General features: G+C 40.8%; 1 protein-coding gene across 1 annotated transcript in view; it reads left to right on the top strand.

The window, feature by feature from the left end:
* LAMTOR2 (late endosomal/lysosomal adaptor, MAPK and MTOR activator 2) overlaps positions 1–13,863 on the top strand; it is a 58,594-nt gene that overhangs the window by 7,513 nt on the left and 37,218 nt on the right. The window contains exon 2 of the mRNA XM_069218025.1: positions 10,830–10,992. Within this exon, the coding sequence (XP_069074126.1) occupies positions 10,830–10,992 (163 nt within the window). The remainder of the gene's footprint in view (positions 1–10,829; positions 10,993–13,863) is intronic.

Raw genomic sequence — 13,863 nt, 5'->3', positions numbered from 1 at the left:
AGTGCAGAATTAAAGATGATCTTCTTTGGCAACTTTGAAACAAGTGTAGAGTGAAGACCCAATAGCAATCACCAAGCAGCTTATGTGTGATCACTTTTGTAAATACCAAGGGTATGAAAGAACTGAACACGAACCCGGCTCAGTCATTCCTCACATGACCTCTTAGCCTGGAGCCATTGAGATAAAGCCCCTCATTCCGAGGAAAAGGACAGGCACGATGAAGAACAAAGACATCAACATTTACCATTCAGAAAGCATTTCGAAGGCAGTAGTGGAAAATATTTTTGGAGGTGCACCTTGTCCTCCTCACGAAGACGTGATAAAATGATTATTGCAACTGAAGACTGCAGGACCACACAAGGGCTGGAGAGCCATAATGACTTGGAGACTTCCTAAGAAGATTAAATTACAGCAAGGGCACATCATACAGCATATGTTGCATTTTATGAACAGATAGGCGCAGCTTCAAAACAAAATTAATTAATCAAGCTCTAATTGCAAATGACCAGTGCATGCAGAACTCTCAGTGCAAAAAAACCCCAAAAACTACAAGAAGAGACTTTGAGTACGACCCAAGTCCATATCTTCGGTCATGACAGCCAACCAGAGACAGGGAAAACTAGTGGAGCAGTTTTAAATACACAACAAAGAGGAATTTTACCCCACACCTCATCAATATTACCTTGGATGGAAGTGTTCTATAATCTGAGTATTATTTTAGTCTTGCCATTTGATGATCAACTGGGCTGTCCTATGTGGATTTTTGTAGCCAGAGGGCAGGATATCTCACAGACAAGGAGGAATCATTCATTATCTTCTGCCAACCTCTGCTCTGTCTCGCTTCAGGCAGGTCTCCATTTTCGCTCGAGCTGTAAGTATTTTCCAGCTCACGTGTAAATATTACAGTCATCATCACATTCACTCAACTATACCCACTTTTCCACAGCATCTCAGTAACATCACATGCTAAGTCATCCCTTTTCAGCAGGCACAGAACTGACAGGATGCATCTTCAGTTTCACACTCTATCCACACTTTCACTCTAAAAGATACCAAACTGAAAATGATGAACACAGAAGCACAATTTGACAACACCTCACCGCTCTTCAAATAGCAGGGTCCAGATAAGACACCATATTGCCTTTCATGTTGTATTATTCTAAAAAAAAAACACCATTGCCTTAATATAAATTTATTATGAGGCATTTCTAGATTTTTTAAATATTTTTTTTTACAAATTGATTACTTTAAGTTTTTGATGTACATAGTCCGTTTTCTCCCTGTATGTCATGTGGTTTTGTGAGTCTGTCATAGGGCTTGATTCCGTAGCACCGGTCTTCTCTGCTCTATATTAATGTGTCCAGTGACACAACCTACAGAATTGTAAAAGAGACAATGCTTTCGCTGTTAAGGCCTCACTAGTAGAACAACCATCTTTTTATTCTGGTTATAACTCGCCCTGCACGACTCAGTGCCCCTATTGCCAATGTGAGACTAAATTTATTACATAATTTTTACAACTCTTTCCAAATGTTTGTAAATTCTTTAGAACTGTTAACGTACAATTGGTAAGTGGCAGAAACAGAAGTGTAACTTCTCTAAAGTTATACAGTATTGCTAATGTCTATCAAAACCGATTCCATTAGGATCACTTCAAAAATTCTCTCTCCTGTTAGATGGCTGTTGCTCTTAAACCAGCTCTTTCTTTTAAGGTGGTTCCCCTCTAAGACCAGCTCTTTCCTCTCAGATGGTTGCTCCTAGACCAGCTTTTTCCTCTCAGATGGTTGCTCCTAGACCAGCTTTTTCCTCTCAGATGATTGCTTTTAGACCAGCTCTTTCCTCTCAGATGGTTGCTCCTAGACCAGCTCTTTCCTCTCAGATGGTTGCTCCTAGACCAGCTCTTTCCTCTCAGATGGTTGCTCCTAGACCAGCTCTTTCCTCTCAGATGGTTGATCCTAGACCAGCTCTTTCCTCTCAGATGGTTGCTCCTAGACCAGCTCTTTCCTCTCAGATGGTTGCTTCTAGACCAGCTCTTTCCTCTCAGATGGTTGCTCCTAGACCAGCTCTTTCCTCTCAGATGGTTGCTTCTAGACCAGCTCTTTCCTCTCAGATGGTTGCTTTTAGACCAGGCCTTTCATCTCAGATGGTTGCTTTTAGACCAGCTCTTTCCTCTCAGATGGTTGCTTTTAGACCAGGTCTTTCATCTCAGATGGTTGCTTTTAGACCAACTGTTTCATCTGGGATGGTTGCTCCTAGACCAGCTCTTTCCTCTCAGATGGTTGCTTCCAGACCAGCTCTTTCCTCTCAGATGGTTGCTTGTAGACCATCTCTTTGCTGTCATTTGGATCATGTTCAGCCAGTATGTAGAGGACCTACTAGCGTCGCATGTTTTCAAGCATGCTCCTACTGGTGGATTCTTCACTTCTGCCACAGTGCTGCAGCCAGAGTTGAGTCCAGTCCTGCAAGCTTCAGTGCGCTTCTCTGCTGCTCCACTTTGCAAACCCTAGTCGTAGAAGGTCAAGTTCTAGTCTTGTCTGGATCCAAAGATTCGGGTTTGGAAGGACAGTCCTACTATAAAGACCTCAATTGAAGGTTTGTGTCTTTGTACTTTTTTCCCTCTCTGCTATCTTGCTCTACTTTCCAGAGCACATCGTCTCAGTAACCTGCATTTGATCCAGACAGGATATGTGCATTTCCAGAAATGGTTGCCCATCCCCAAGAGCTTCTAAGAAAAATCAAAAGGACAAAGTCTGACGTTCAGCCCTTGGAATTTTTTGAAACGGCGAGAAAGTCAGGATACTAGCTCAGTTCTCCTGGATATGCATTTGGCATGTTCTGCTGAAACCAGCTGCTTCGTGCATATTGTTCAAAATAGCCCAGTGAACTAATGCTTTGCTGATCTCTGAATTGATCAGAAGGCCACACGTTCACATGCTGACAGGGCAGACTCGGACTTCACCACTGCAAGAGTAACAAAGGTAAAATGAGTAATAGACACGTTTTCACTTTGCATTTGCATCTATTTGCTATAGCTATGGACATGCTTATTATGTACATTGTACACCTGCACAGATATGTAGTACCTTGCATTCCTCCTGTTAAAACGCCCCTGTATTTATGCACGTGTGACAGTGTGCTGCTAGGGGCTTAGTGCAACGTGGAGTCAGTGGTCAAAACACAAATATCATTACACTCCACCCTTGTGACCAATGACTCACACACCCCATAGTCCTAAAATCAACTTACTTTTTTTTCTTTTAAAACATTACAAGCAAATTAGATATGTATCGTACACAGCAACATGATGAAATGACAAGAGCAGTCACTGTAAAGCAATGGAAGTATGATTAATATTTTTAACCATTAGACATGCTAACCTATTGATCATTCTGGTATTATTATTTTTAAAAAAAATCCTTTTATTAGTTTTATTAATTTAACATAACTCCAGGTTATACGATACAGATTTTATAGGCACTAATAATTGTTAGACACAGACAGCCTTTTCACAGTTTACACGTTCAAATTCTTTGTGGAAGAAACACTGCAATGTGTTCAGTACAATAAAGTGGTAGTGATGAGAACAATTTGCACCTCTATATTGAAATGGCGAAGAACTAAGAGTGTACTGGAAAACAGCATCATGTCAGAGGTGGCATCATAAACTCCATGAACCACTACCAGAGAATCTAGTGTCAGCACCACTCTGGCACAAGCAATGTCCCCGTGCTCAGGAAGTTGTCAATGCATTTTTAGATTCAACAATGAAAAGAAAAAGAATTAAGTAAAACAAGAGAAACTGAAACAAAAACTTAGAGCCCGTTCCCTTGCTCTCCCAACTCTGAGGCCCAGGGGTTTCCTAATGTGGCAGCTGCGTGACGCCTCTCGTGTTCGAGGCACTGTAGGACACTGGACTAATGTCATTCAAGTGGAAGCGCTAGGAGCCCATGAAAGAAAGGAGTCAAATAATCAGGTGGTGGATGCAGCATATAACATGATTAAGCTAGCACTAGCTCAGTGTCAGACGGCACCGCATCGACAGCAGCTACATCTTGTTCCGCCCTATGCAAGTGGGTCAACATTTCATCCCAGCCAGTGAATAGGGGATATCTACGCATACCTACAGCATCTTCGCGTCGCAGTGCAACCCCCTCTGCTTCCGCCCATATCATAAAGGAGCGCCTCCAAGCCAGTACCGATGGGGGCTTGGTGGCTTTCCACCTTTTAGTAATGAGAAATTTGGCTGTCAGAAGTCCTAAGTCCAGGAATCTTGTGGATGCTTTGTGCTTTTTCTTTCTCGGAAAGAGAGACAGGAGCCGCAATCTGACAGCAATGGACGTGGCGTGTATTTGGATAGGGATGATGTAACTCCATGCCAATAAGTGCTTAAGGAAGGACAAGACCAGAACATATGAAGGAAGTCCGCCCCAATTAAAAGCGTGGGCAAGCGGAATCGTCATGATTAAAATACCTGTTAATGCAGGCTGGTGTGAGATAAGCTCTGTGAAATATGTAAAATCGAATAAGGTGGAATCTGGCATTGCGGGGGACATTAGAATGGGTGGATAGTGCCCCCGACCAAGTGGCGTCAGTGAAAGGTCTTGCTAGATCACCCTCCCAAGTGGTTCGCAAAGCAGTGTGGGCATTAATTGTAAGTGTTCTAAGCGCATCAGTGAACCACCGAATCAGGTGCCTACCTTGCCCCATAACTTGTAAGTATTGCACCAGCAGGTGGGGTGGGGTGAGTGGGGGGAGGGCTCGGAAGTCATATCGCCCCATCCGCGCGATAGCGCCTCATCATTCTGGTATTATATGCAGTTAAGCCGGGCACACCTACAATAGAAAGACTTAAACTTTTATATTCGGATTAGGATAATAATTGAATATCTGAATCACAATCTTCACTTGATTGAATAGTGTCTCTAGGATAACGAGTATGCATAAAGTGAGATGGAGACATCATGAGTCATAATCATGTAGAAGTACACGGGTCAACCTGTAATGTGTTTGCTGGAATGTAAGTAAAAGTGAGGTTCCCACACGAGAAAAGCCAACCTACCTATAGTTAAACAAGTTCGATGTGACTGGCAACAGTCACCAGGTGATGACAAGCCAAGTGGTTGGTTCAATTAAAATTGCAATCTAACAGGTTGATATAACATCCATGGTACTCTGCATTGTTCCCATGTAAGGCTTGATCTGTTGAGCACAACTTGCGCCAAATGGATCCATATGTTGCCCCTCATATACAGCAGGGGTGTTGTGCAACATGATCGATCAATCAGGTTGAAGTTGGGGGTGTTGAGTCCCTCCTGACCGCACACTTCCAAAAGGAAACCACACAGTACACTCATGGGCAAAGGCAAGCTGTAGTATGATCTGTAAAAGAAACAAATATGATCATTCTCGCAAATAACATTTGTCAGGTGGGATGTGCTCCCATTTTTCCTTTCCTAGTTTCATGATCAGCAGGACATTATCTGGGCCCATGGCTATAATTTCTGCAGGTTCTGGAGGGCTATTTGGGGATTCCACCCACACCTTAGCTCCAGGGCTTTTGTCAGTTCAACCAAAACCTCCCTCCCCACGTACTGTCAAAAGGGCTGGGGCAGTTCCATTCCTCACTAATCCTCCATACACTGGAATTATGACAAGTTGGGCAATTTTGTAAGCATGTAGGTCAAGACCTGCAGATTCTGGTGTGGCTCTGTAAGAAGCCAAAGTCCAGGTTTTATTTTCCCATACATGATGGTGTTGGTGACTACATGTGGTTGTATCTGCAAAGGTTGGGTTAGCATTCGCATCAGGGGTGTTTCAGTATTTGTTTTCAAAATCTGGAGGGCTTCATTTAAATGCTCTCTCCAGTTTTTCAAATTCCCATCAGATAGTTTGTTAGTTCAAAACCCCAAGGACACCCTTGTTCTTCCCTGCTTTTGCCACCTGCTCCAATTTACATATTGTCTCTGGACAGTTACATATAACTCGCTCTTCTTCTTGCACTGACGACAAGTCTAAAGCTTGTTGAATTGCTTTTTTTGCCAAATCAAAAGCACACTGCTGCTCTTCACACCATTCAAACTCATGTTTTTTTCTTGTTACTTTGTACCAAAGGGTTAAGATTTGACTCAAATGAGGGACATGCTGTCTCCAAAAACCAAACGATCCCATGAATCGCTGCGTCTCTTGCTTAGTGCGGGGAGTGGCAAACTCCAAAGTATTTTAATTTGCCTGTAGCAACACCTCTCTTAGTCCTTGATTCCACTGAATCCCTAGAAACGTCTGATTTTGAGAGGGTCCCTGTGTCTTGTCTGAATTATTCATCCACGTTTTATTCTGCAAAAGTTCCACAACCCGTGCAGGAATATATCTTTAACATCCTTAACTTCTTGCTGGATGCAATCGTCTAAAGAATGCACTTCAACTCCTGCCAAATTCTGTGGGTTACTCTCTATTATTTCTCTACATACTTGCTGAGCAGGAACTACGTTCTGCTCCTCTGGCTCACACTGGTCCCTACTTTTTTAAAGCTCTTCATCACTGGAATGTGAAAAATCAGATTTCCCCACGATGGCTTGGTAGATATCAGCCTTATCTTGTAATAACTTATTCTGACAAGACAGCGTAGTTACAGTAATTTTTGTGTCAACAATTTGTTTCTCTAATTTCTGATTTTCATATTCTAATTGTTTGTCACTCTCATGCATTTTCCTGTAAGCAGAGAGGAGTATCCAACCCCTCCTGTCAAGAACAAAAAGGTCATCGTTTTATAAAAAAGCACAATTTTTTAAACATATAAGAACTTTTAATAGCTCTGTTTTACCCAGGCACCCGTCCCAAAATTCAGAAAGTCCCAATAAACAAGAAAACGCATTTGCCAAAACATTATAAGGCATTTTAATTTCACATGCATTTTCAGAAATGGTTTGCGGTGCTGCCTTTGACTTTCTGCCAACCATATTTTCACTTTCAAATCGTACACTTTCAACCTCCAACCTCCCTTTTGACTGCAGACTGCGCCAAAGTCTTTTGCTTCACTGCTGACCAAGCTGAACCACACACACACACTGAAAGGAATTCCTGGAATGCAACTCTTAGTCTAGGAAATACATTTATTTAATAAATCACTCTGCGAGTCTCATAAAGGAAGGTCAGAAATACATTTAATAAATCACTCTGCGGGGCTCGTAAAGGAAGGTTGGTACAACCGAAAGTGCAAGTTTAAAATGTGCGCAATAATGAAATGAAAACATGTATTAGGAATCTTCGATCTATGAACAGCAAATCTAAATAAATATATATATATATATATATATATATATATATATATATATGCAAAGACACAGATATATAAAAATACACAATGCAAGGAGAATAATTAGTAAAAAATTAATCACCATGGGGCACAGTTGCTCCTTTATCTTTCTCCCACCAACTTCAAGCCGTAGACCCCAGATCGACTGTAAAGAGAAAGAGAGATCTACCCTCACAGGAAGGATGATCGGCGTCCCAACCCTGCCCGAGGTCTCTGAATCACTTCACTGTCAATCTTTGGTCTCTTATATAACTTAAACAAGCCAGAGAGGAGATTTATAGAAAACCCTCCCTCCCTCTGCAATTTGTTGTTAAAAAATGCTGGCTACTTCAGGCCAGTTTTGAAAGGAACAGGTTGGAACTGGCCAAGATCCCAAGGTGCTCTCTCAAAACAAAACCGTTCCCTTCCAAACCATAAACATCATCCTAGTACACTCTTATCTCTCTAAGCCCTTGGTGAGAAAGAACACGCAGAATAAAAACATGAGCAAAAAGCACATTACATAGCATGGGCACGGAAAAATACTTGCAGCTTCTGCACTTCTAACATCTGCACCTCTAACAAGGCAGTGGCTACTAATATGACGGTGTGCTGCTAGGGGCTAAGTGCAACGTGGAATCAGTGGTTAAAACACAAATAATATTACAGCAAATCAGATGAGGGAAATGAGCAATGACGCCGCAGTGCCAGGAGACTCACATCACCACAAGAGTATCTCTCTGGATGAGCATGCCCTCTGTGTTTAGATGGGATCTAAGGCAACCAAGAACTGCTGCTGAGCTTGTCTGTGCTCAGCTCCCAACCTCATCATAATTATTCACTCTTTGCCTAACCCATGGCAGCTGCAGTGCTGCCATATTCCTTCTATTCCACTAGAAGGTACAATAATTGAACACATTACATTTGCAATCCTTTTGTTTACGATCGCCCTGCTAAAGTCTATCCGCCATCATTAAAATTGTTTTTTCAAACACTGCCAATTCACCAGAATGCAAGAGTAGCAGAAATTAAATCGCACCGCCCTTAAAGATGAACCCGAAGTGATATCAGGCGACCCTTGAATCAGATGGCATCAGATCCATATTAAAGCATTTTGCCGGGAGCCATTTGCTGATAGACTCTGTGTTTACAATTACTGTTTTCAGAACACAGATGAAAATGTACATTTAATTGCGTTGCATTTTATGTTTTTAAGCTCTGCCCCGTAGTTTAGTTCTCTTACACTTTAATAAATGAAAGTGCCAAGGCAGGAAAAAACTTTAATAGGAGAATGTGCAGTTCCTTGTCCAGCTTAACAGAGAGTGAATGGAAGAGATGTTCTTATTAATGTGTGTTTTTATTTTTATTTTTTTATTTTTTTACTTTACAAACTTATGTTGCTTTGAAAGAGAGCAACACAAATTACTGTCGACCTTCATTACTCGAGCTTAAAACCAGAAAGGCAGTATGTGTAGAATTGGTGAACGTTAAAGTGCTCTTTGTTGCACTTTATATGGTATTTAACCTCCTACCGTGCTCCTGTTTTGTGCTTCACTATGCAGTGCCTACTTAGTATATGCACCGCTTCTCGGATCATTTTGGTATGTTCCAGTTTGGCTGTTCTCTATTAGTGTGCTTCCAGCTTGATTCCATTAAATACCTTCTTATAACGTGTCATATCCCTACTACCAGTTTACACACTATCACTTTAATAGTTTGTCAAATGACTGAAAAGTGCAGAGGATTGATTTTTCAGGAAGCCAGTGGTTGGTAGCATAGACACATGGTTATCTGTTGCTAACCTTGGCATCCCCTTGCCTTACTAATGAGAATATGGGTTATTTGTAAATATCAAAGCCTTCACATTGACCATTCGTCCCATACCGCCAACATTGCGAACAATCCTACTTATCTGTCTAATGCAGCCGAGGGAGGAAGCCTGAATGCCGTTGGCTTGCCAGGGTAAGAGGAACTGGGAGCATTCTTCTGCATGTAACTGAATTACCTTCTTTATATGTTAAGTCTACTATTAGTTGCAGACAAAGAAGGTTAATGGTTAATGTCAGTTCTTGGCCTTTTTTTAACCTTCAGTATTTAATTTGTAAATTAAACACTTTATTACCAGGAGACAGCTCTGACTACATTGACTGCATGAAATAGAACAAACAGTTTAACACAAATGTTGTTGTTGTCCAAGCTGTATCAGGGATTGGGAACGATGCTGTATCAGACTTTGATATGGATTCCAGGATGACAAGATGCCCCTACCCTTCATCCCAACAACCTCTTCCTCTTAATGCACACAATAAATAAAAACTCTCATCCAACCATAAAAGCCCAAGAAGATGTTCCTATGTAAAGGTTGTATGCACGGTACAGATAAAAAGCCAGATGAAAAGCCTTCTGTTCCCTTCGGCTGCGAAGTCCCAAGAATCTTTAGACTCCGAGTCATCATGTGGAATTTTCCACATTCGAAAGGCGCCCAAAGATGGCAGCTCTTAGGGGGAACGCTGATCTAAGTGCAACTGTGTGTTCTTCCAGTAAAAAAAAAAAAAAAAAAGCATGACGACGTTGGATCCAAGTGACTGGTACAGTTTTATCACACACTTGTTACCAACTAGGCCAATGTCATGCAAGCACCAGGTACAACCATCTAAGGAAAGCCAGATCTTAGGAATTTGTCTTTTAGAATGATTCGTTCACACTGGCCTGGATGGGAGAAAAGAGTAGTGCCGCTGAGGTGTTGAGTTTGTACCCGTTTTCGACTCTTCCTCTCAGCCCCTGAAAGAAAGTCTTTTAGGGCATAGTCTTTCTATGCTTCAGAGGTGGTTTGCTTTCTGGGGTGCTGCATAAGTAACAAAGACTCTTGATAAAGAGGAGTGGGTTCCAGAATGGGTTCTGTGTGTGTTACTAGGGACATCTGTACTGGAGCTTGTTTCTGTTCTCCATCTGAAGGGTTACCTAGGTTACGTCAGTGCCATAAGCTTTCCTGTTTTTGAGCAGCAATTCTTTTGCATAAAATCCTGAGCCTCCATATGGGAGAAATAGAACTAGCAGGAGGAATCTTCCAATTCTTGACCATAACTCTAGGATCTGTATGGCAAGTAGGTAACTTACATGAGGACACTTAAGATGTTTCTTATGAGCCAGGCCCACAAGAAGGGGGCGGGTGGGGGCAACATCCAGATAATCTGTTACATTCATAATTTCTTTTCATTTTTGTCATTTTGACAATTTATTAATTTTGTATAGCATGTAAATGTGAATCGAGGTTCGTTAGTTCTAGAAAAAGGATATAAATAATACCCTGTATTCTGTATGCTTTTTTTAATGTTCTTATTTTTCAGCCAAAAAGGGGACTGTTTTATTTTGGACATAAATGACAGTTCCTTCATTGATAATCTTGATTTCAAAGTCTGCAACCTCAAATGAGTTGAGAACTGGGATGCCTACAGTTGAGATGCATTGTTTTGAAGATTGCCTTAAGAGCTATAATAACTTTTTGCTTCTGTATTTTATTTAATGTTTGTATTCATAGGCTTCTTAATAACGAGGGCTCGCTTCTGGCATATTCTGGCTATGGAGACACCGATGCTCGGGTGACGGCAGCCATTGCAAGCAACATATGGTCCGCCTACGATAAGAATGGGCATCAGGCCTTCAACGAAGACAATCTCAAATTTATCCTTATGGACTGCATGGTGAGAAAGAGTTGAAGTATCCAATTGAGTTTAATTACAGGCTCAGAGTACACCAACTTTAACATTCCGATTACAGCAATTATTTCGTCTTAAATTATGTTTTGTTCTCTTTTCTTTTCATCCTGCTCAGGCAGTTCTGATGTTCAGAGTCAGCCATACACCAAAATGTCCTGTATTTTTTGTGGTAGTGAGAGTTTGTTCAGTCTTTTTGTATATACACAAAAATAGCATCCACAGGAGCTAAACTTTTAATTCACTTTTATCTCTTGAGTCAATATGTGTCAAGTTTTCATTTCTGAAACGTTTTGTAGTAATACTTACTGTTCTAGTTTTCTGCTTCTCGTGGTGTCTTAATCACTAACCAAGTTTGTTTCGATTTCAAAGTCTTTATTGTGTAGGTCATAAATAGTTGCAATTTCTTATAAATATAAAACATAGTGCACTGGCCTTCTGATAAGAACAAGTCCCTACAATGTTGGTATTACTTAGAAAAAAAATATAGAAACTAAACGTTAGCACTGCGCATTCTTATTTTTGTGAGTGTTAACAAAAGCAATACAAGTATGTGTGTTTACAGTTCATATCAAATACACTTTCTTAATCATCAACTTGGTAGTAAATCTGAGTAATAAATTCATGCTGATCTCCAACTCGAGAAACAGTACAAAGTTTCTTACCTGCTTGAAATCTGCCAGATAAATCCCTGCTGTCTTGAAATCTGCCAGATAAATCCCTGCTGTTTTTGCAAAAAAAGTGCTCAAAACCTGTCGTCTCAAGTATCACTTTGCCAGTGTGTCAACACTACTTTCCAATCTATTCCCTACTGCAGGGCCTCCATGGTCTAGGCCTCTCTCTCCTTTTGTCTTGATGCCTTTCGCATGGCACCGCCTAAATATTTAGATCCCACTTACAAAAAGAGAGAGTGCAGTGTGCTGCAAATATTTAGTCTCATTTTATTTTGCGCACAGGTCCACTGGTACAGTGAGGAAGAGAATGCATATTTTCCCAATGGCCCTTCAGACATAACCAAGGGACATCTAGCGACTGCTTTTAATCATTAGCTCTCATGAGCCCCTTGAGCATGGTGAAAGGACCTTCTGATATTAGCAGACTTCTCCTCTTACCCTCGTAACCCGGGGAAGCAGAATTCAGAATACAGACCATTTCGACCCCTAAGTTTGGAAAGGATATAAAATCTGTACTCCATCATGCATGTACTTCACGAGTGCTACAATGGAGATCAGCAACATTCTTACCCCTGGCTAGATTGCTCCACCCCCTGTCAAGGCTGCATAAGTGAAGGGAGATGCTGAAATAGACTTTTCAGCTTATTCCTCTGATTGTTCTGGGATGTTTACCTGCCACCATTCTTTGCATGCCCCAGAGCTTAAGCTTTGTTCTGGGCCTGGTGGGTGCAAGCAGTGCAGATGATGTGCACACCACACATTTAGAACATGTGCATATTCTATTGTGCAATACTCCGTTTTCAAAATATGTTACACCCTATATATGCTAGTGCAGACCAGGAACAACCTTTTGTGTATCTGGCCCGACCTTTTTCCTAAACTATTAAGTAAGCACAGATGTAGTTCATAAAATATTGGTCAAAATAAAAGAATAGTTAACGGCACCAACAGCAAATACAATTACAGAATGTTTTGGATGGTATTTGGTGTATTGCTTGATTATTGGAAAACTTATTTAGTGTAACCTCGTTGCAAGATACCTCATCCACCACCACCTGGTCCTAATATAAAAAATGGCTTCAAGTCGCTTTCAGTCTTCATTGCATATTGGAATAGATGTCTGGTGCCTGGGGTAGTAAAGCTGCCCTATTAAGGAGTGGGAACTTCCATGTCCTGTTTATCACACACTTCTTATGCCTTAGCTCACACCGGAGTTTAACATAGTTTATCAATTCAAAACATGTTTTATTTCAGGTTTTCTCCTCAAACTTTTCAATAATCCATCATCTTCTTACACAGTTGTGCCAATGTATCAGTGCTCCCACTGCACTTTGAGGAGCTAACCTCTTCCTCTGGGGTACACATTTCCGACACATGTATGTCTCAGAAAAGCTATTTGTGCAAAAAACAGTATTTCAAATAGCAAAATATATTTAAAACCTTTTTTTGTGCAACATCATATGCAATCGCTTCCAAATCTGTACGTAGGCCTTAATTATCTTCCTCCTTATTATAAAGTTCTACCTTTATATATGATGGCGCATCAGCTTTTTGTTGGCGTTTTTTTTTTTAAGTTCTGCATGCTCTTGTAGTGTGGCACCTCCTGATATCTCTTTTTGGATGTCTCCATACTGTTTCTTCCACTTCTGTATTTCTAGGCAACAATTGTTTTTGATTGAGCTTGTAAAAAATATATATAAAAAACCACAAGCCTGCTGGAGGCATAGAAGTCTAAAATGCTTTTAATGCAAAGATAGCTAATGTGCAAGCAAAAGTGAAACTTGTCATTTCAGTGATGCTGAGCATCCTCTCAAAATGCACTCGGATCATAAAATGCTAAAATTAATAAATGTTTTAATACTTTTGTATTACAAATTTCTCTCAATGCAAGACAATGGAGACAATGAAAACATGAACATGTGATAGAGACTTGTTACTTTAATGAAACTAGCTAATGAGCAATATGTAGTGATTCATAAAACGCAGGGATCAGTAGCTAAAACTCACACCTCCTATTGCCATTCTTCAGGGCGCGGTTACGCTTACTTCGACATGCGGGGGAACAGTGCAGTTTTACAAAATTGAATTAAATGGTACCTGTGCTTCAGAGAAACACGTAGCTTCGCTAATATGCTAGGGCTAAATGATGCCTTAGATTAACGTTAGAGTAACATATCAGAGCACT

This window comes from Pleurodeles waltl, chromosome 12 (assembly GCF_031143425.1).
Source record: "Pleurodeles waltl isolate 20211129_DDA chromosome 12, aPleWal1.hap1.20221129, whole genome shotgun sequence".
Classification (NCBI taxonomy): Eukaryota; Metazoa; Chordata; class Amphibia; order Caudata; family Salamandridae; genus Pleurodeles; species Pleurodeles waltl.
Note: the sequence above shows the minus strand (reverse complement) of the source record. Positions and strands in the feature narration are given on the sequence as shown.